This window comes from Ziziphus jujuba, chromosome 11 (assembly GCF_031755915.1).
Source record: "Ziziphus jujuba cultivar Dongzao chromosome 11, ASM3175591v1".
Lineage (NCBI taxonomy): Eukaryota > Viridiplantae > Streptophyta > Magnoliopsida > Rosales > Rhamnaceae > Ziziphus > Ziziphus jujuba.
Window position 1 is genome coordinate 28,297,913 of NC_083389.1, and position 18,579 is coordinate 28,316,491.

The 18,579-nt window shown below is 35.6% G+C and overlaps 5 protein-coding genes across 13 annotated transcripts; 3 read left to right on the forward strand and 2 right to left on the reverse strand.

Moving 5' to 3' along the window:
- The first annotated feature begins 4 nt into the window (after positions 1 to 4).
- Positions 5 to 5,115, forward strand: LOC107433329 (uncharacterized). Of its 2 annotated transcripts, none has more exons than XM_025066692.3 (7): positions 5 to 362; positions 1,503 to 2,974; positions 3,084 to 3,767; positions 3,848 to 3,931; positions 4,018 to 4,093; positions 4,211 to 4,527; positions 4,761 to 5,115. In XM_025066692.3, exons 2-7 carry the CDS (start codon positions 1,646 to 1,648, stop codon positions 4,959 to 4,961), a joined length of 2,691 nt encoding a protein of 896 aa, XP_024922460.2. In that variant the 5' UTR covers positions 5 to 362; positions 1,503 to 1,645; the 3' UTR covers positions 4,962 to 5,115. The 2 variants fall into 2 exon arrangements, with proteins under 2 accessions (XP_024922460.2, XP_015900101.2); XM_016044615.4 differs by having other exon boundaries at positions 1,521 to 2,974.
- Positions 5,116 to 6,111: 996 nt separating this feature from the next.
- Positions 6,112 to 10,235, forward strand: LOC107433323 (pto-interacting protein 1). 7 transcript variants are annotated; one of them, XM_016044600.4, is made up of 9 exons: positions 6,112 to 6,572; positions 6,720 to 6,864; positions 7,907 to 7,999; positions 8,260 to 8,519; positions 8,606 to 8,732; positions 8,958 to 9,231; positions 9,450 to 9,582; positions 9,769 to 9,855; positions 9,944 to 10,235. In XM_016044600.4, exons 3-9 carry the CDS (start codon positions 7,918 to 7,920, stop codon positions 10,058 to 10,060), a joined length of 1,080 nt encoding a protein of 359 aa, XP_015900086.3. In that variant the 5' UTR covers positions 6,112 to 6,572; positions 6,720 to 6,864; positions 7,907 to 7,917; the 3' UTR covers positions 10,061 to 10,235. The 7 variants fall into 7 exon arrangements, with proteins under 7 accessions (XP_015900086.3, XP_015900089.3, XP_015900087.3 ...); XM_016044603.4 differs by having other exon boundaries at positions 6,720 to 6,811; XM_016044604.4 differs by having other exon boundaries at positions 6,114 to 6,572; positions 8,269 to 8,519.
- A 318-nt stretch (positions 10,236 to 10,553) lies between these two features.
- Positions 10,554 to 12,728, forward strand: LOC107433325 (uncharacterized). 2 transcript variants are annotated; one of them, XM_016044605.4, is made up of 6 exons: positions 10,554 to 11,126; positions 11,285 to 11,414; positions 11,514 to 11,683; positions 11,780 to 12,071; positions 12,186 to 12,352; positions 12,459 to 12,728. In XM_016044605.4, the coding sequence occupies exons 1-6, from the start codon at positions 11,096 to 11,098 to the stop codon at positions 12,605 to 12,607; spliced, it is 939 nt and encodes a 312-aa protein (XP_015900091.1). In that variant the 5' UTR covers positions 10,554 to 11,095; the 3' UTR covers positions 12,608 to 12,728. The 2 variants fall into 2 exon arrangements, with proteins under 2 accessions (XP_015900091.1, XP_015900092.1); XM_016044606.4 differs by having other exon boundaries at positions 11,786 to 12,071.
- A 408-nt stretch (positions 12,729 to 13,136) lies between these two features.
- On the reverse strand, positions 13,137 to 15,132 carry LOC107433378 (autophagy-related protein 8i). Its single transcript, XM_016044667.4, has 5 exons — positions 14,939 to 15,132; positions 14,744 to 14,799; positions 14,234 to 14,286; positions 13,559 to 13,677; positions 13,137 to 13,469 (listed from the first exon to the last, which is right to left on the reverse strand). The coding sequence occupies exons 1-5, from the start codon at positions 14,976 to 14,978 to the stop codon at positions 13,381 to 13,383; spliced, it is 357 nt and encodes a 118-aa protein (XP_015900153.1). The 5' UTR covers positions 14,979 to 15,132; the 3' UTR covers positions 13,137 to 13,380.
- Positions 15,133 to 15,304: 172 nt separating this feature from the next.
- LOC107433355 (probable beta-D-xylosidase 5) lies at positions 15,305 to 18,533 on the reverse strand. Its single transcript, XM_016044641.4, has 6 exons — positions 18,079 to 18,533; positions 17,626 to 17,931; positions 17,354 to 17,523; positions 17,138 to 17,238; positions 16,277 to 17,047; positions 15,305 to 16,147 (listed from the first exon to the last, which is right to left on the reverse strand). The coding sequence occupies exons 1-6, from the start codon at positions 18,520 to 18,522 to the stop codon at positions 15,531 to 15,533; spliced, it is 2,409 nt and encodes an 802-aa protein (XP_015900127.2). The 5' UTR covers positions 18,523 to 18,533; the 3' UTR covers positions 15,305 to 15,530.
- Positions 18,534 to 18,579: the final 46 nt, after the last annotated feature.

The following is an 18,579-nucleotide window of genomic DNA, read 5'->3' on the forward strand; positions in this document are numbered from 1 at the left end:
GAAATAGAAATAATTATAAAAAAGTATGGTTTGGGTGGGTTTGAAGTAGAGCTAGAAGCCCTAGAAAACGCCGGGTCGAGTAATCGATTCGATTCGAGTCGACCCTTTTCCAACCCAGCCATCCCACTCGCCACTCGCGATTCCAAACGATCCCGCCTCGTTCTTCTCCGATTTACCAAAATTTCAATTTTTTTTTCCCACCAACCTGACCCTGAAATCCCTAAAATTGCCATGAGAATTTCCGTTTTCGAATGCATCGATCATCAAAGATTAGCCTCCCCAGTCCAATTTCCGATGACCCACCGCCTAGATTTCTCGGGCATGCCAAAATTTCATTTGGGCGTTAGGGCTCTCTGATTCAGGTATCATAAACTGCTCAATCATCGACTCTTACAAGCTAACATTTAAATATATAAAACTTCAAATTTGGGCTTTCCATTGACGTATTATACGTATATGTAGATATGTATGTATGTACGTATGTATGTATATTGAATACCTGAGTTTTAATGCAAAGCCAGTAACGGAAAATATTTAGTTCTGCATTAAGCTTCTCATCGAAAGTCAGCAAATTATATGCTTTCTGTAGTTACCTTGTACCATTGGTGAGCTAATTTCAATAGCAGCATGAGGAACAAAGAAAAATTTATTCTGTTTTTTGCAATTTAAACATGAACTTTTGTATTTATTTTTGTTTTGAAAAGCGGATAGATGGGACTAAAAACTGGCTTCCGGGTTTGTTGTATTTTTCAATAATGAAAATCCACGAAAGATATGGTCTTCAAATAGTAAATAAATTCATTTACTGTTCTCTAGATAACTTTGTCCATTTTCTCAAAAAGTGTATTTAAAAGATAAAACATTGCATGTAAAATTATAATGTATTTTTAGTGTCTGCTGAATTGAGGAAACAAATGGGCAGACTCCAATCATATGTATATATCAGGTCTGTAGATTTAGTTTGGATATTTGAATGTGTGATTAATTGAAGAGAAAAATGACCTTCTTTCCTGGTTGCTGAAGTTTATCATTTGGAAATTCATAAATCATGTAAGAACACCTGAAGACACTTAATCAATCTAATTTGAAGAAGCCAGGAACAGATACACTCCCAATGGTCCATTAACATAGACTTTTATGAATGAAAGTTTCAGGCTTCTTTTAACTTAGGAGATATAATGCATGTTAGATCTTGTTCGTTTTTTGCAGTCTATCTAAAAGATATGGATCCCTTTATGATCTCAATTCTCAACCAAAATAGAATTAGTTACATATAGAAAAACATAAAGGCCTTGTGTCTAACGCTTATAAATATTTCAACCACATGTTTTCTGCCATCTGTACTCATTTGTTACATCTTCTTGTGTGCTATTCTCTCTTCTATGAGCACCCTAAACTGGTATTGTTAACTTACATAGTTCTCTTACATTGATATTAATTAATCAATGTATAATCTCTTAATTTTCACATCTTCCTTGGATTTTCAATTCTCAAAATCTTAGTTCTTGGCCTTGTAATAGAATCAAGAAAGCTTGTGACAGCAACAGATGTCATTGCCGTTTGTCCCGTTTGTTTGCATCGACTATGGAGCAAGCCAATGAGATCAGGGCAATCTGTCATTCAAGTTCCTGAATGATTAGAACTGATGGCCCCAACTCGTTCCTCTGGACTTGTTGACCCTGGATGGGAGCATGGAATCGCTCAAGATGAGAAAAAGAAGAAAGTTAAATGCAATTACTGTGGAAAAATAGTGAGTGGTGGAATATACAGATTAAAGCAACATTTAGCACGAGTGTCTGGAGAAGTCACTTACTGTGATAAGGCTCCTGAAGATGTATATCTGAGAATGAAAGAAAATTTGGAAGGATGCCGTTCCAATAAGAAACCAAGGCATTCTGGAGATGATGGACAAGCATATTTGAACTTCCACACCAATGATGATGAAGAGCAGGAGTTGCATGTTGCATATAGGAGCAAAGGAAAACAATTAATGGGTGATAGGAACTTAGGTATGAAGTTGACTCCTCTTCGCTCGTTAGGATATGTTGATCCTGGGTGGGAGCATTGCATTGCTCAGGATGAGAGGAAGAAAAAGGTGAAATGCAATTATTGTGACAAAATAGTTAGTGGGGGTATTAATCGATTTAAGCAACATTTAGCTAGAATTCCAGGCGAAGTAGCACCTTGTAAACATGCTCCAGAAGAAGTGTATCTGAAGATAAAAGACAACATGAAATGGCATCGTACTGGCAGGAAACAAAGAAGACCTGATGCTAAGGAGATCTTAACTTTCTATCCACAGTCAGATAACGAGGATGAAGAAGACGAGCAAGTGGAAGCTGATCTGCATCTTATAAGAAAGGAAAGACTGATTGATGCTGATGGAAGATTGGGCAAAGATCTGAGAAAGACTTTCAAGGGGGTATCTCCAAGCACTGTTTCTGAACCATTATTAAAAAGATCGAGACTGGATTCCATTTTTCTGAACACATTTAAGGGTCAAACCCCAGAATCATTCAAGCAAGTAAAAGTTAAAACAGGGTCCAACAAAAAATCCCGCAAGGAAGTTATTTCTGCCATTTGCAAATTTTTTTACCATGCAGGAGTTCCTTTACAAGCTGCAAACTCTCTGTACTTCCATAAGATGCTGGAATTGGTTGGTCAATATGGTTATGGGTTGGTCGGACCTCCAAGTCAACTAATATCTGGTCGATTTCTGCAGGAGGAAATTGCAACCCTTAAAAGCTACCTGGTTGAGTGTAAGGCTTCTTGGGCAATCACTGGTTGTTCTATACTGGCAGATAGTTGGAGAGATACACGTGGTAGGACATTAATTAATTTTTTGTCTTCTGGACCAAATGGCATGTACTTTGTTTCTTCAGCTGATGCCACTGAAGTAGTAGAAGATGCTTTTAGTTTGTTTAAGCTACTTGACAAAGTGGTGGAAGAGATTGGTGAGGACAATGTGGTGCAGGTAATTTATTTTGTCTTCTCTCAAGTAATTCCTCATCCTAAACTATCATCTTTAGGCTCCTAAAATCAGCTTCAATTTTTTTTTTTTTTTTTTTTGGGGCTTTCTCCAGGTTATCACTCAGAATACTCCCAGTTATAAAACAGCTGGGAAGATGCTTGAAGACAAGAGAAGGAATCTATTCTGGACCCCTTGTGCCACATATTGTATTGATCAGATGCTTGAAGACTTTTTGAAGATCAGATGTGTAGGAGAGTGCATGGAGAGGGGTCAAAAGATTACAAAGCTTGTTTACAACCAGAATTGGTTGTTAAATCTTATGAAGAATGAATTCACTCAGGGACAGGAGCTTTTGAGGCCAACTGTTACCCGATCTGCCTCTAGCTTTACTACCTTACGAAGTTTGCTGGACCACAAAACTGGTCTTAGAAGAATGTTTCAATCAATCAAATGGATTTCATCTCGGTGCTCCAAAACAGGTGAAGGTAAAGAAGTGGAAAAAATTGTATTAAATGCTACGTTTTGGAAGAAGGTACAGTTTGTTATGAAATCAGTGGACCCAGTTATGGAAGTTCTTCAAAAGTTTGATAGTGGTGGCAGCTTATCAATGCCCTCTATATATTATGATATGTACAGGGCAAAGCTTGCTATTAAATCCATTCATGGCGATGATGCACGTAAATATGGACCATTCTGGAATGTCATTGACAATCACTGGAACGTGTTCTACCACCCTCTATATATGGCTGCTCACTTCTTAAATCCATCATGCCGTTACCATTCTGATTTTGTGGCGGTAGGAATAACAATGACTGTTGATTTCCATATTTATGTCGATTTCTTTCCCAACCTAAGTTCAGTTTTATTTAAGTGTAGCATACGGAGGTGGTCCGTGGACTTAATGAATGCATTGTTAGGCTGGAGCCGGACAATGCAAGGAGGATTTCTGCATCTATGCAGGTAGGATTTGCATACTGAACTTACCCTTTTTCTGATTCCTGAATATGTTTATGTGAGTTTTCTCATTGATTTTCCTGGCACATCAGATCTCTGATTACAATTCTGCAAAAGCTGATTTTGGAACTGAATTGGCAATTAGTACAAGAACAGAGCTTGATCCAGGTGATAGCATTAGATAGCTATTATAGTACTTAGTTTAAGAAGCTCATATATAAATGCGCTCATGTGCAATTCCATACTGATCAAAGTCTATTTGTTTGTCTCTTCTTTTCTTATTAGCTGCATGGTGGCAGCAACATGGGATAAGTTGCTTAGAGTTGCAACGAATAGCTGTGCGAATTCTAAGTCAGACTTGCTCGTCGTTTGCTTGTGAGCATGACTGGAGTTTATTTGATCAGATATACAACCAGAGACACAATCGTTTAGCACAGAAAAGAATGAATGACCTTGTTTATGTTCACTACAACTTGCGACTGAGAGAACGCCAATTAAGAAAAAAATCCAACAGTTCTATCTCACTTGACAGTGTACTGTTGGAACGGTTGCTGGATGATTGGATTGTAGAAGAAGAGAAAAAAGCCTTGCTAGAAGATGAGGTAATCAAGCTGAAACTATAACTGCAAGGAGGTTTGGTCAGGCACAAACAATGACATAAGGTTTTAATATGGTTTTGTTTATGGGGAAAATGTACAAAATATAATAAAATAGAACTGTAAGTGAACCGACATAATATTTCTACTGATGAAATAAAAGAAGAAAAATTGTTGGTGACGGAATTTATACTGAATTTCCTGATTGGTTTTTCGTTTTCTTTTTTTTTTCGGGGCAGGAAATCCATTGTAACGAAATGGAGCAGGTGGAAACATATGAGAATGCTATGATATATTATGAAGATGGAAGCATAGAAACAAGGAAGGTAAGTGTTGAGGAAGTAACTTTGGGTGATGTAAACGTCAATGCTGCAAATGCTGGTGTGGACTCTGATGATGATGCTGATATTAACTTTTTTGAAGATGAAATGAGTGATTAAATCAGGGTGTCGAACTCAGCTGAAAACACCAAGTATAATCACATGTGGATAGCTGCTGTAATTGATGTAACTTTTTATGTCCAAATTACCATTTTGCAAAGCTTGCCATTATAAATACCGGAAGAGTATATTAAAATTTCTTCATGTTTTGCCATATTGAGACTTAACTGCATGCCTAATTCTTTTGACATCCTATTAATCTAAGTCTGGAATACAATCATTTGAAGCATGCCTAATTCTTTTGACATCCTATTAATCTGAGTCTGCAATACAATCATTTGAATTAGTTGTTTCTTCCTTTGATAACGTGGGACAAATAGCTTAATTGTCCAAGAGCATCTCTGGTATGTGAAACCACGCTCGTTGTGCTACATATATATATATATATATATATATTTTTCTTTGACTTCGTCAACTCTCTAAAAAAGCCACCTGGCAAAGATGAATGGTAAACACCTATTTTACTCTTTACATTTATTAAAATATCTCCTTTTTCTTTCTTATTTTTGTTAATAGCTAGTCTTCTTATTTTAATCTGTCACAATGCATGTGCGTCAGAATCTAGGTGTCTAATATTGTGGATGAAATTCAAGGAAAAAATGTACTTAATAAATTGTTTAATTAAAAGGAGAATGATTGCTGACAAAGTGAGATATTTCCAAAGGCCAGCCAATTCCAGCACAGGAAACGACCATCGTACGTAAATAAGTTATAATTTACGATACCTAAAAATTCAAAAAACAAGCACTTTTAACCATCATCATGTCCATGCAATCACTTTATTTTGTTTTATTTTCTATTTTTCATACAGCCCATGATTAGATTGTTCAACGTGCCAAACTCAACTCACCATCGCTACCCAAAACTTTTTACTTTTTAAAAAGAAATTCTATGAATTTGAACATAAAGATTAACAACTAGATAATTATTATCTGTCCCAGTTTTTTATTTTTTTATTTTGAGAAAAAAAAAAACAGAAAAGAAAAAAACTCTTCCTGTATGACAAGTAGAAAAGGCTCATGGGGCAATGCAAACTGCAAAGATAGGTCATTTTTTAAAGAAATATAGAAATATTTTATAGTTTTTTTTTTTTTCAATATATATATATATATATATGTGTGTATATATTGTCAGCGCTGGATGGAATTGGGTTGGGGATATTTTCCGAAATGGTTGTTAAATGCAAAATAGACATTGACTGAAGACGTAAAACCAGTAGAGTGTGTACAACGGAGCACAAGTACGAGTGTGTGTGCTAGCCACTAGGCGAATACCATACCACTCTTCCCTCTTTAAACAAGCACACAGGTCAAAAAGACGAAACACACAGAGACAGAGACAGCCTAACTTCAACGCCGCCTTCCATATTTTGATATTTGCATGTGTATTTTTTGCTACCATGCGCCCTCCTTGGCCTGGCGCAACCTAGCCTCCTGCTTCAGATTCTTCCCTATTATAATTTTTATAATTAATTAAACTAGTTACAAAAACAGTTTAAACAAGCATAATTCAATTCAAGGCACCTATTTCCATTTCCATTTGCATCAACAAACAACCACCACCACCACCACCACCACCACCACCATCCCATCTCAACTGAGAGTTTCAAAGGTCAGATCTTTTTCGCCTTCTAAATCTTTGGGTTCTCTTTCTTTTTGCATCAAAACCTCTTTCTCTGTGTTCCTTACTCATTTTCTGTTCAGGTTCTGCCTTTATTATTATTTTTTTCCCCTTTTTAATTTTTAATATTTATTTCAGGACTGTGTCTCTGCATGTTCATATACTTGCTCCTTGATCTTTCAGACAGTGGAGATGAAAGATTTGAGTTTGTGTTGTATGAAATTTTTTGGGTAAATAGGTTGCCCCATTAGACTAAGCCTAATTGTCAACGGAGAGGAGCCCTGTAAATATCTGACTTTGATATATATATATATATATATATATACACACAAACATATATATTTAAATCTAAATGAAATTTTCGGCTCTTGTAACTTTTTTTTTCTTCTTTTTTTATTTTTCTATCTTTTGGTATGGATATGAGTTTCTGTTCGCTTTAAATTTTGCATCTCTTTTATGCCTGTTTATGTTTTTATGGTTACTATAAATAGTCATTTAAAAAAAAAAATAGTCATTTTGGGATTATCTTGGACTGATCAGATAATATGCAAATTTTTTTTTTTTTTATAAATAATTTTGGGAAGGCCATTATGCGCGCGCACACACACACACACACACATGAAACAAGAGTGACAGTCAAGGCTACTTCGTCTGTATGACTTAAATAAACTCATTCGTAGCTGGAATATGAATTATGGGAAGCATATGCCAAATCGCTGATATAATCATCTTTCAAAGGAGTGTCTTGTGGAGAGTATGATAAAATTGGGACCATCATTGCATATAAAATTGGTAATGCTACTTGGAAAAAGATGACTTTGCTTGCAGGACTGCTTTCAATTAATTTGAGATGTCACTGAATGAGGTCCCCTTTTGAATTCTTAGTTGCTTTGGGAGTTTAAACATATTATAAAACAATCTTTTAAATCAATTTGTAAATCACTCTTAACACATTTGCTAGAAGTGGTTGTGATTGTCTTCTAGGTACACATAAAATGCTAGCCTTTCTATCAGTGGCCTTGAAACTGTTCAACTTTCAGATAGCTACTTTTCACTTGGCTGCATAGAGACTGAATCAAGCATTTATGACTATTCAAAAAAAAAAAAAAAAAAAAAGAAAAAAAGAAAAAGAAAAACATTTCTAATGTATTTGGTTTTATTTTGAAATATGTTATTCTAAATCAGACTTACCTTTTCTAATGCCAACTAAATATTTCTCCTCAAAGTGTTAACAATTTTGTGTACACCTCTGTTTTGACCTGCTTATCCTTGTACAGCTTACTTTCTCATGTTGTGTTTATTTAACCTTGTAATTGTTCCTACAGGAGAAAGGATCATGAGCTGCTTCAGCTGCTGTGAAGAAGATGATATCCATAAAACTGCTGACCATGGACCATTCATGCCAAATAATTCAGCGGGTAATTTTGTTTCTTTTCCATTATCTTCGATGGAATATAAAGCCTTTCTTTCATGATCAAATTGGTTAAGAATTTTTTTCCCTGAAAACAAAAGTTCTAAGCTGAAAGGTTGAAAGATAATGATATAAATGTATATGAGTTGGCCTGATGTACAAAATTGGGTTCATTTCTAGTAAGTATACTTCATTTTAGACTGTTAGTTGTGCCTTTTCCATATTTTAGAGGTTCTGATTTTTATATTAGAAACTAAATTGATGTAGATCATTTAGGCAGTAGTGCAGGCCATTATGCCAGAGAAGCTGCACCGAAGGAAACCCAGACTATAGCTATCCAACCCATTGCTGTGTCTGACATTTCAGTGGATGAGTTGAAGGACATTACAGATAATTTTGGCACAAAGGCCTTGATTGGTGAGGGCTCATATGGAAGAGTATACCATGGTGTTCTAAGAAGTGGACCTGCTGCAGCTATCAAGAAGTTAGATTCCAGTAAACAACCCAAACAAGAATTCTTGGCACAGGTTGGGCCTTTTATGTTTGATATTCATACTAGACATGGTATCCAAATTTGTGCTCAGGTTTCTTTAACGATGCATAACTTAAACAGATCTCCATGGTATCAAGACTAAAACATGAAAATGTCATTGAGCTTCTTGGTTATTGTGTTGACGGCTCTCTCCGAGTCCTTGCTTATGAATATGCACCTAATGGATCTCTTCATGATATACTCCATGGTAAGAATTATCACAGTATTTCTGTGATAATAGATGACAATTACGAATTCCTATATGTTACCTGGTGTCTGATACAAATTTGAGAGATAATGTAAATGGCTAAATTTTTTCTTTAATCTCTTGTCTAGACGTATAAGGTTTTAAAATATGCTCAAGCAGTAGTTTTGGCCCCTTTTATCGGAAATTAGCACTTCATGTGGTACGTTTCTCAATATGTATGTATAGGACGGAAGGGTGTCAAAGGAGCACAGCCAGGTCTAGTTTTGTCGTGGGTTCAAAGAGTTAAAATTGCTGTTGGAGCAGCAAGAGGACTTGAATATTTACATGAAAAGGCTCAGCCACATATCATCCATCGTGATATTAAGTCCAGCAGCATACTGCTTTTTGATAATGACGTGGCAAAGATTGCTGATTTCGATCTGTCAAATCAAGCCCCTGATGCAGCAGCACGCCTTCATTCTACACGTGTTCTTGGGACTTTTGGTTATCATGCTCCAGAGTAAGTCATTCCTCGATGTGTTCCACATAGGTTGTTATTATTTCTATAGGAGAAAATAAGAATAACACCAAGGAAATCAATGGAGAGAGGATAGTTAAAAAATGTACTAGACGAGCCAGAGATGAAAGATGGAATTTCAATTTAGCATTGATCTAGGCTGAAAAATCTTTATACAGTACCCAACATTGGATCTAAGTCTTGTTATTTTTCAATGGCAGGTATGCTATGACTGGACAAATCAGTTCAAAGAGTGATGTCTACAGTTTCGGTGTCATCTTGCTGGAACTTTTAACTGGTCGTAAACCTGTCGATCATACGTTGCCACGTGGACAGCAGAGCCTCGTCACATGGGTATTAATTTCATCTCATCTTAGTTCCTGTCCGCTATGGCTCATAAATGGTTCTTACATTTATTTATTTAATTTTTTCAATCTTGAACAAGACTAATAGGGTGGCATTTCTTTTTGTTTATGGACATATTTGAAGTCTTTCATTAACACTTTGAGCTGATTTTTATAAAATGGTGTATTCAATTAGGCTACACCAAAACTCAGTGAAGATAAGGTGAAGCAATGTATTGATGCTAGACTGAATGGAGAATATCCTCCCAAGGCAGTTGCAAAGGTAAATGTTGTAAGAGTTTGTAGAATGAGCGAATTTGAGTTTTTATTTTTCCTCACATTTTTTATGGATACGTATGTGCTGAAAACAGTTGGCTGCTGTTGCTGCCTTGTGTGTGCAATATGAAGCTGATTTCCGCCCGAATATGAGCATTGTAGTCAAAGCTTTACAGCCTCTATTGAATGCTCGGTCTGGTCCCCACAATTGAAACACTAAAAATTTGTGAATTCCTTGACCCCCACAATCATTCCTACGTTGGACATATTATTGAGATTTGTTCTGTATACAGATGACGCACCATCATTGTTCATTTTGGTCATTGAAAACTTGGTTGTATCCTACTTTGTAATATGCGTCTTTTACAAGGATTTTTTTGTGTTGCTTATTGAAGCCTTCAAATGTGTGATGGCTCCAGTGTTTACATTCTGAAGTATGCCCGCTCAGCGGTACCAGTAAAATGTTGTCAAAGTTGTCTTCTAAATTAGCAAATATAAGTTAGAAAAGAATATTCTGTGAAAGCTTTAGCCTTTGAGAAAACAACGAAGTAATAACAATCCGATCATATATTCTTACAGATTTCAATTTTGAATTTTGAAAATTTGGTTAGAATTGTGCCAAATTATTTTCTTTAGAAGGAAACAAACTTGAAAGAACTCTAAAAACATATTTTACTTCCTTTTATGTTTAAACACACACACAGACCAATATATATATATATATCAATGTAAGAAAACCAATATAAACTAAAAGAAAATATGTAAAATCGCCAGCATGGTTACTTAATTTGAGAACATAACATTAATCATTTTATTAACCTTGACTCCAATTTCCATCTTATAACTAATATACCCATTTTTACACATAAAGTGGGGGAGTGTTAAAAATTGTAGAAAGAGTGTATGATGTGTGCCTTTTTTTTAGAAAACTGAAAGATGCTTTAATTTGTCGATAGAATGAAAAGATAGATGCCTGGCTTGTGTTGTGTGAGCATATATAAATAGAAGCATGTTCATGGACAGTGGACAAAGACAACTGTAAACTAGTACCTTTACACAGAAAGCTTATACTAGTAAGCAGCTAAGAATGGATACCTTTTTTCTTGGCTCAAGGCAATCCATCATCATCTGGAAGCAAGGAATTGCACTTTTTTCCTTGATTTCTTTAAAAGCAGAACATGCTTTTGGATTATTGCATCAAACAATCTAGGCAATTGACATTTGGTGGTTAATTTCATTGCTATGCTATGAGCAGTCTTTGCTTTGACGTCCAAGATGGTAACTAAGTGGTTCTTTTTCCAACCGATATGAGAAGAAAACAAAAATATTATATAACCAACTCTATCCTGTTTATGCTAAGTCACAACTCATTGATTTATAACTTAAAAACCTTTTTCTCATATTAGCTCATCATCTTTTATCTTGTTAAACTGCAGGTGTTTCAAGATCAATCTCTGAGGCACCACCAACTCATTACACTCTCAAAATACACTACTTTTCCTTACTAGCAAAGAATTCAATAGAAAGATATGAATCAGGGGAATTCCAAGCAGGAGGCTACAAATGGTAGGTACACATTAATTTTCTCATTGGATTGATAGGGGAGGCTACAAACAAACCTATCTCCAATATAATTTATATTTTTCAGTCTTTATACAATTACAGGAAGTTGGTTGTGTACCCAAGTGGAAACAAGAATAAGAATGAGAAAGAACACGTTTCTGTTTACTTGGCAATGGTAAGAGAAAATTGGCTCCAGACTGGTTGGCAGGTGTATGCTGATTTCAGCTTGTTTCTGCTTGATCAGAACAAGGACAACTACATGGTTCTTCACGGTATGTCTTTTTATCTTCTTCCAACTTCCATGTCTTCTTTTTTAGTCTGCCACAGACGGAATGTCCATAGATTATAAATTTCTTGCATATACATAGATGCAGAGGGAAGGGAAAGGCGGTTTCACGGATTGAAACTTGAATGGGGATTTGATCAATTCATCCCTCTTAAAGCTTTTAATGATGCAAGTAATGGGTTTCTGGTGGATGATACTTGTGTATTTGGGGCTGAAGTCTTTGTCTGTAAAGAAAGGAGCACAGGGAAAGGAGAGTGTCTATCAATGATTAAGGATGCTGTTATGAACAAGCATGTGTGGAGGGTTGAGAATTTTTCTAAGTTGGATGCAGAATGCAATGACTCCAAAACTTTCAACGCTGGAGATCACAAATGGTATCTTATTTCTCTCTCTTCCTCTCTTTAAAACCAATGTCATCTGGAAATTGATAGAATAAATATGCATGTGGAAATACGTTCTTACTTTTTCCTGTACTGGGGTTGTTTCAGGAAGATAAAGCTATATCCCAAAGGATATGGCAATGGAGTGGCCACTCAGCTCTCTCTTTATTTGGCTCTCTCTGATCCAACAGCTCTGCCTCCTGGCACTAAAATATATGCAGACTTCACCCTGCGTGTTCTCGACCAAATGAATGCCAAGCACTACTTTGGCAAAGGTAACCAAAAAAAAAAAAAAAAAAAGAAAAAGAAAAAAAGAAAAGAAAAAAGAAACACTCTTATCATGATTACAATGGTGGGTGATTTATCTGAATTGTTTTGCAGCTAGTCAGTGGTTCAGTGCCTTAGATTTTGAGCGTGGTTGGTCTAGATTCATGTCACTGATCCACTTCACCAACTCGGGTTATTTGATCAGAGATACTTGCATTATTGAGGCAGAGGTTACCGTCCACGGAGTTGCCAATGCACTGTAACCATAAGCTACTTTTTATGAAACTTGCAATACAATCTGCCCCGTAATGTGTAATCGGCTTGTCGATTTATACAAACTGTTTCACTGAATGTATATTTTCATACTTGCTTTGCTAACGAAAACATCATCCAATGTGATTGAGATACAAAGCTACTTCTTTTGAAACTTGCAATATAATCTGCCTCATAATATGAAATTGACTTGCCAATCTATATCAACTGTTTCACTGAATGTATATTTTCGTACTTGCTCTGCTAACCAAAACATCTACCAATGTGATTGAGATACAGTTGACATAGAACCTCAAACCTCACTACATGCTTATGTTAACAGTCTTGATACTATTGAGGTGTAATCTATAGCAAAATTAGATCTTGCTTCACATCCAACACTAATTACTTTAAAAAGTGTTTATATCTGAAAGAATCCTTCCAAGGTCCAATTCCACCAAACCGTTTATACTTGTTTACCATGGAGTAGTTTCATCCATAACAGCACAAATGGGTTTTCTTTTTTTCAGATGGATAATATTGAACCAAATGTGGTGAGTATGTCATAAATCTTATTTTCAGTTGCAGACAAAGGATTACACCATTTAAGGTCATAACTTTACAGAAAATACAAAGTAAATACATTTCGAGTATGAGCATACTTTGCCATATGCCATGCAATGTCATGCCGTACAGGCACATTTATACTGAGAATATCTTAATTACAAATACTTACACGAAAGCACAACCAGAAGGCTGGTGGAAAAGAAAAAATGAAATTAGATTAGCCAAAGGTTTTCTCACAACTGTAGCACATATAAAGAAATCCATCGTCATCCTTGTAAGTTTCATACACAGCGTCCATACAGCTTGCTGCAAGATAAAGATCATAACCAAAATGCTTTAGTTTGCAAATGCAGAAGTCAGATCACATTAATAAGATAAAATTAAAGCTATTCTACCTGTTTGGGGTAATGTGTTCTTCACAAATACAAATAGAGCTTTGCCAGGAGTCAAATGCAACCTGCTGCTTAATACATGGATAAATTGTCCAACTGACATGTCTCTAGGAATCAGGTATCTAGAAGAAATAAGGAAACAGAAGATTAATGCAATTATCTTACAAGTGAGAATGTAGAAAGAAGATGGCTAAATAGATGAGTTATCTAAGCAGGTTCAATGTGGGGCACTAGCTTTTGCAACATGTTCTGCATACCAATTTCCACAAAAAAATAGACGTAAAATATACACATAAAGGAGGTTGTATAAACACTAGCACGACTAACAGAACTAGAACACTTTGGTTTTCTAGATAAAAAACAATCTACATTAGAACTTTGAATTTACCCTGGAACCCCACCAGACAGAGGCCCAAATTCAAATGTGTCTCCCACGTAGCACATAGGTAATATAAACAACTGCATTTGAGCTATGTGAATACATAATTTTCATTAGAACAAAAGTGGTATAAGCCTGGGACTACAATTGAAAGAGACAAAAATTCAAATTATATCCCAAGTAGCATATATATATATATATATATGTATGTATTGGTAAATAAATTCCCAGGGAAGCATATAACATATATGCATTTGAGCTTAAAGTATGCGAACAGAACATGGACAACCAATACCTACTTCTTTTTTTCCATTTCAGGCAGGTCTGTCCTTGAATACCTTTCAATGATCACCTGCAAAAGGCATAGAAAGCAAACCCTTGAAGTCTCAACACCTTTAGCTAACAAACATGTGAACATATAATTCCATGTGGAGAAAGTATCCGCAAGAAAAAAAAGTTATCTTGGCATTTCAAGTTCATATAAAAATCGAGAGTAATTTTTACGTATAGAAACAGAAAAATAACCAGAAAAACAGATTAAGAAGGCTTGCAATTAATGAAATCCTGATTAGAGGGTTATATCATGAAAATGATATTGTTTGATGGACCTAGCTAAAATCTAAATGGATATTTAAGGATATAGATGCGTGTCGAATCATAAAAACATTCACCAAGTAGCGTAAACAAATAAGCCTTCTACACAAATTCATACTCAAGAAATCAAAACAAGATGGAAAGGAAGTTCTGAAAAAATAAATAAATAAATAAATAAATAAAAAATAAATGGAAATGGAAATTGAAAAACACACAGGAACTCTGTCTGGGTATTTTGCAATGATATTCTTCGATTCTTCGACTCGTTCATCTGCATCCACAAAACCCAAATACATATATTTATATTATGTATATATTTTCAAATAGATTTCCCCCAAAAAAAAAAAAAAAAAAAAACCATAATCAAATTTGTAAATTGATTTGAGTGAAAGTAAAAGATAAATAAATACCCAATGAATATTGCTGCTTGAAAGATTTGATCTTCCCCATAGAAATTAACGTGGAGAAAATTGGAACTGGCGTTTCTTTTGTGTTGTAAATTAAAATTGCTTATTTTCTGGACAGAGAATACAACACCCGCGGTCAAACTCAGAGGCTGTCTTAGAGTCAGAAGTCGTTTTCTTCTGCTTTTATAATATAACTTACTCGAGTTTTGAGGCTCTCAGCTTCTCTACCGCCGATGATCCTGGAGCTTTAATGGCCTACAATACTTTTGGGCTTTTGAAGGCCCATTTTGTTTTATTTATTTATTTACTTCAAGATCCAGTTACCAAGCGAATATATATAGATAATAAGATGACTCGTTGTTTGAAAATTGGACAGTTTATTTGGTTATCTAGTTATCGGACATTTTATTTTTTACTTAAAAAAAGAAAAAAAGAAAACACACAGTGACCCTTAGGGTCTACAATCCTTTCATCCTAAATTACTTACTTTTAATTGAAAATAAAAAATAAAAAAATGTAAACGTAAAACGCCCATTTTATGGGCTAATAAAAAAATAAATAAAATCCTTATTAATAATTCATATCCTAATCCTTCCTAATGATGGAGGTTGACTTGAAGAGTTGTTGTGATAGCAGCATTATTTCCAATCTCAATTCCATGGATACCAGATGGTAACACGTTATAAGCAGTATCTTGAACGATGTTAAAGCACTTGCAAGGATCAAGTTCAAATTTGACATTTTGAGTTCCACCAGCGGCTACAAATACTCTCTCAAATGCAATCAGTTGCTTAATGTAAGTTCCAGCAATACCTTGTGGAGCCTTTGCATATACCAACACAACCTCATTGCCATCCTTGGGACCCACATTTTGCACAGCTACTTCAACTGTCACCGTATTAGCATCACAGTCCAGTTGATCCACTCCTGCAGCCGGACAGTCTTGTTTAAATTTGGGATCCAAATAGTTTACCACACGGCAATGCTGATGATTTGCCAATTTGATGTCCAATTTTTGAGTAGATGATACAAGTTTGTATGCAAACTTGGTGTAGCTCAATCCATAACCAAATGGGTAAACAGTTGACCCATTAAAGAACCTGTAAGTCCTTCCCGGGTAGTTTAAACTCTCAACCGGCCTCAATTGCATGGATGTCATAGGTAGCTGGTTAACATAATCTGCTTCATACCATGTCACAGGTAATCTACCACCTAATATAGTTATCAAAATAAAAAAACTCATCAAATAGTGAATATTGAGTACTAAATTGGTAAAACATAAAAATAAAAAAACTCATCAAATTTCTAGAACAATTAAAAAAAAAGAAAAAAAAGAATCACCTGGATTGTAATTGCCAAACACAACATCTACAATGGCCTGGCCTCCTTGTTCACCGGGATACCCAACCCATAAAATGGATTTGATGTTTGGATTGTTCTTAGCAAAGGTAATATCAACCCCTCCAGCAGACATGATTACAAGAATAACTGGACCCTTGGCAGTTGCAGCAACTTGGTTGATGAGGTCAGTTTGGTCCCCTGGAAGTAGGAGATCAGTTCTATCCAAAGACTCTGCCTCCACTGACAGATCCAAACCCACAAACAATAATGTAACATCTGCATCCTTGGTAGATTGCATAGCAGTAAAAATTAAGCCACCATTATTATTATCAGCACATAGAACATTGGAACATCCCATTTCGAACGTCACCTTTTTGTTGTTGAGTGCTGTAAATGCATCCAACGGAGAAACTATCTTACAAGGAACACCGGCATAGTTTCCAATCATGGCAGAGGTGGCGTTGCCATGAGGTCCAACTATTGCAATGCTATTAACTTTGTTAATATTGAGAGGTAAAGTATCCCCATCATTCTTCAAAAGTACAATCCCTTCTCTTGCTGCTTCGAGAGCCAACTCTACATGTTCAACTGAGCATACATCATCCTTACCAAGGGATCGAAAAGTAGGGTTTCCATCGAAGAAACCAAGCCTCATCAACACAATATAAAGATACTTAAGTGATCTATCAATATCTTTTTCTTTGATTAATCCATCAAGAACTGCGCCTTGAAGGCTGTCACCGTAGTAACTTCCACAATCCAGATCCAAACCTATTTAATAATTAATAAAATTATTGTATAAGCCTCATCAATATTAATGACATAACAATATATAATTAGTTATATTAAAAACTACTACACCTGCTGTAAGGGCTTGTGAAGAAGCTTGCTCTTTATTGTCCCCTAACCATTTGTGACCATCCACCATCACCTCGATAGAATCACAGTCAGAAACAATATATCTGCCATATTGACAATGAAATAAAATAATGATATTAATTATCAACAAGCAATTGTTCAATTTAAATATATATTAAATAAAACGAGCATATTCATAATTTGATAATTAATACATACCCATGAAGGTTCCATTTGCCTCTAATGATGCCCTTCAAAAGATTAGGATCCGCACAGGTTGGAATACCATTGACACTATTGTAAGAGCACATAACACTAGAAACATCACCATCCTTAACACACATTTCGAAAGGACGAAGAAAAGTTTCTGTCATATCTTGTTCTGTCACCTAATAACGACAAATTAACAATAAATTAAACATATATATATATATATATATATATGTATAGTTATTTTATAAATTGTAATTAATTTAATTACATATGTATACCTTAGCATTGAAATGGTATCGATCAACTCCACGCCATGCATCAAGATCATAGGCGGTATAGTGCTTACAGCAAGAAGCAACCTTAAGAGGTCTAGAGCTCAAATCTGTAGTATTCTCTGTCCCCTTAACATCCTGAAGCCCCCTCACGTAATTGGTAGCATACAAACCAACTACATATGGATCTTCACCGGGCGTCTCAAGAATTCTTCCCCATCTTGGATCTCTCACTACATTTATGTTCGGACTCCAATATGTCAATCCAGCTCTTCCTAGATTGTACATTGCCCTTGCTTCAGTCGACACGAACTGCATATATAATATTACGCATACAATAATAAGAAATTAATTAACTAATGTCACAACTATACAAAATGTATGTAATGTGTATATATATATATATATATTATAAAATAAAATAGTCAATAATTAATCAGAAAATTAGATTAATAATACCTCGCCTATGTTTCTCCAGAGTGACTTATTGAAAGATGCAGCAGTGAGAATAACAGTGGGAAAACTGGTAGCACCGGGAACAACATCATCGAAGTAAGTTCCAGGACCAACATTTGAGACTCCATGGAGTGCTTCTGACCACCACTCGTACTTAGGAAGTCCAATCCTCGCCACTCCTTGAGCATTGTTTCCCATTTGTTGCACCTTCTCTGCCAGTGTCATTCGGTCCACCAAGTCCTTTGCCCTCACTTCGTATGGCAGAGACGAGTCACAGTACACAAACTTGCTCATCTCCAATCCAAGTTTCATAAATCTGGAAGGGTTGCAAACGTGACTCACATCATCATCAGACAGAGTCAGAACCTTCGGGTTCTCTCTTCCATGACTCATGGCTAACAACGTCAACAACAAACAGCAAACAAACATCATCTTACAACCTGCCATCTTGACTACTGCTGCACTTAATTGTGCTAATTAAAAGCTGAGTACTGATAGATGAAA

Bases quoted from the DNA above. Each gene is read 5' to 3' on its own strand.
- LOC107433329 (XM_025066692.3), top strand. From the start codon at position 1,646: ATGGCCCCAACTCGTTCCTCTGGACTTGTTGACCCTGGATGGGAGCAT. The intron at 2,975-3,083 runs GTAATTTATTTT...GGCTTTCTCCAG, and splicing joins GTGAGGACAATGTGGTGCAG to GTTATCACTCAGAATACTCC. The intron at 4,528-4,760 runs GTAATCAAGCTG...TTTTCGGGGCAG, and splicing joins AAGCCTTGCTAGAAGATGAG to GAAATCCATTGTAACGAAAT.
- LOC107433323 (XM_016044600.4), top strand. From the start codon at position 7,918: ATGAGCTGCTTCAGCTGCTGTGAAGAAGATGATATCCATAAAACTGCT. The intron at 8,000-8,259 runs GTAATTTTGTTT...AAATTGATGTAG, and splicing joins CATGCCAAATAATTCAGCGG to ATCATTTAGGCAGTAGTGCA. The intron at 9,583-9,768 runs GTATTAATTTCA...GTATTCAATTAG, and splicing joins AGCAGAGCCTCGTCACATGG to GCTACACCAAAACTCAGTGA.
- LOC107433325 (XM_016044605.4), top strand. From the start codon at position 11,096: ATGAGCAGTCTTTGCTTTGACGTCCAAGATG. The intron at 11,415-11,513 runs GTAGGTACACAT...ATACAATTACAG, and splicing joins CAAGCAGGAGGCTACAAATG to GAAGTTGGTTGTGTACCCAA. The intron at 11,684-11,779 runs GTATGTCTTTTT...GCATATACATAG, and splicing joins CAACTACATGGTTCTTCACG to ATGCAGAGGGAAGGGAAAGG.
- LOC107433378 (XM_016044667.4), bottom strand. From the start codon at position 14,978: ATGGGGAAGATCAAATCTTTCAAGCAGCAATATTCATTGG. The intron at 14,287-14,743 runs GTGTGTTTTTCA...TGCCTTTTGCAG, and splicing joins AATACCCAGACAGAGTTCCT to GTGATCATTGAAAGGTATTC. The intron at 13,470-13,558 runs GTAGAATAGCTT...TTTATCTTGCAG, and splicing joins GAACACATTACCCCAAACAG to CAAGCTGTATGGACGCTGTG.
- LOC107433355 (XM_016044641.4), bottom strand. From the start codon at position 18,522: ATGGCAGGTTGTAAGATGATGTTTGTTTGCTGTTTGTTGTTGACGTTG. The intron at 17,524-17,625 runs GTATACATATGT...TGTCGTTATTAG, and splicing joins GATACCATTTCAATGCTAAG to GTGACAGAACAAGATATGAC. The intron at 17,239-17,353 runs GTATGTATTAAT...TCAATATGGCAG, and splicing joins GGCAAATGGAACCTTCATGG to ATATATTGTTTCTGACTGTG.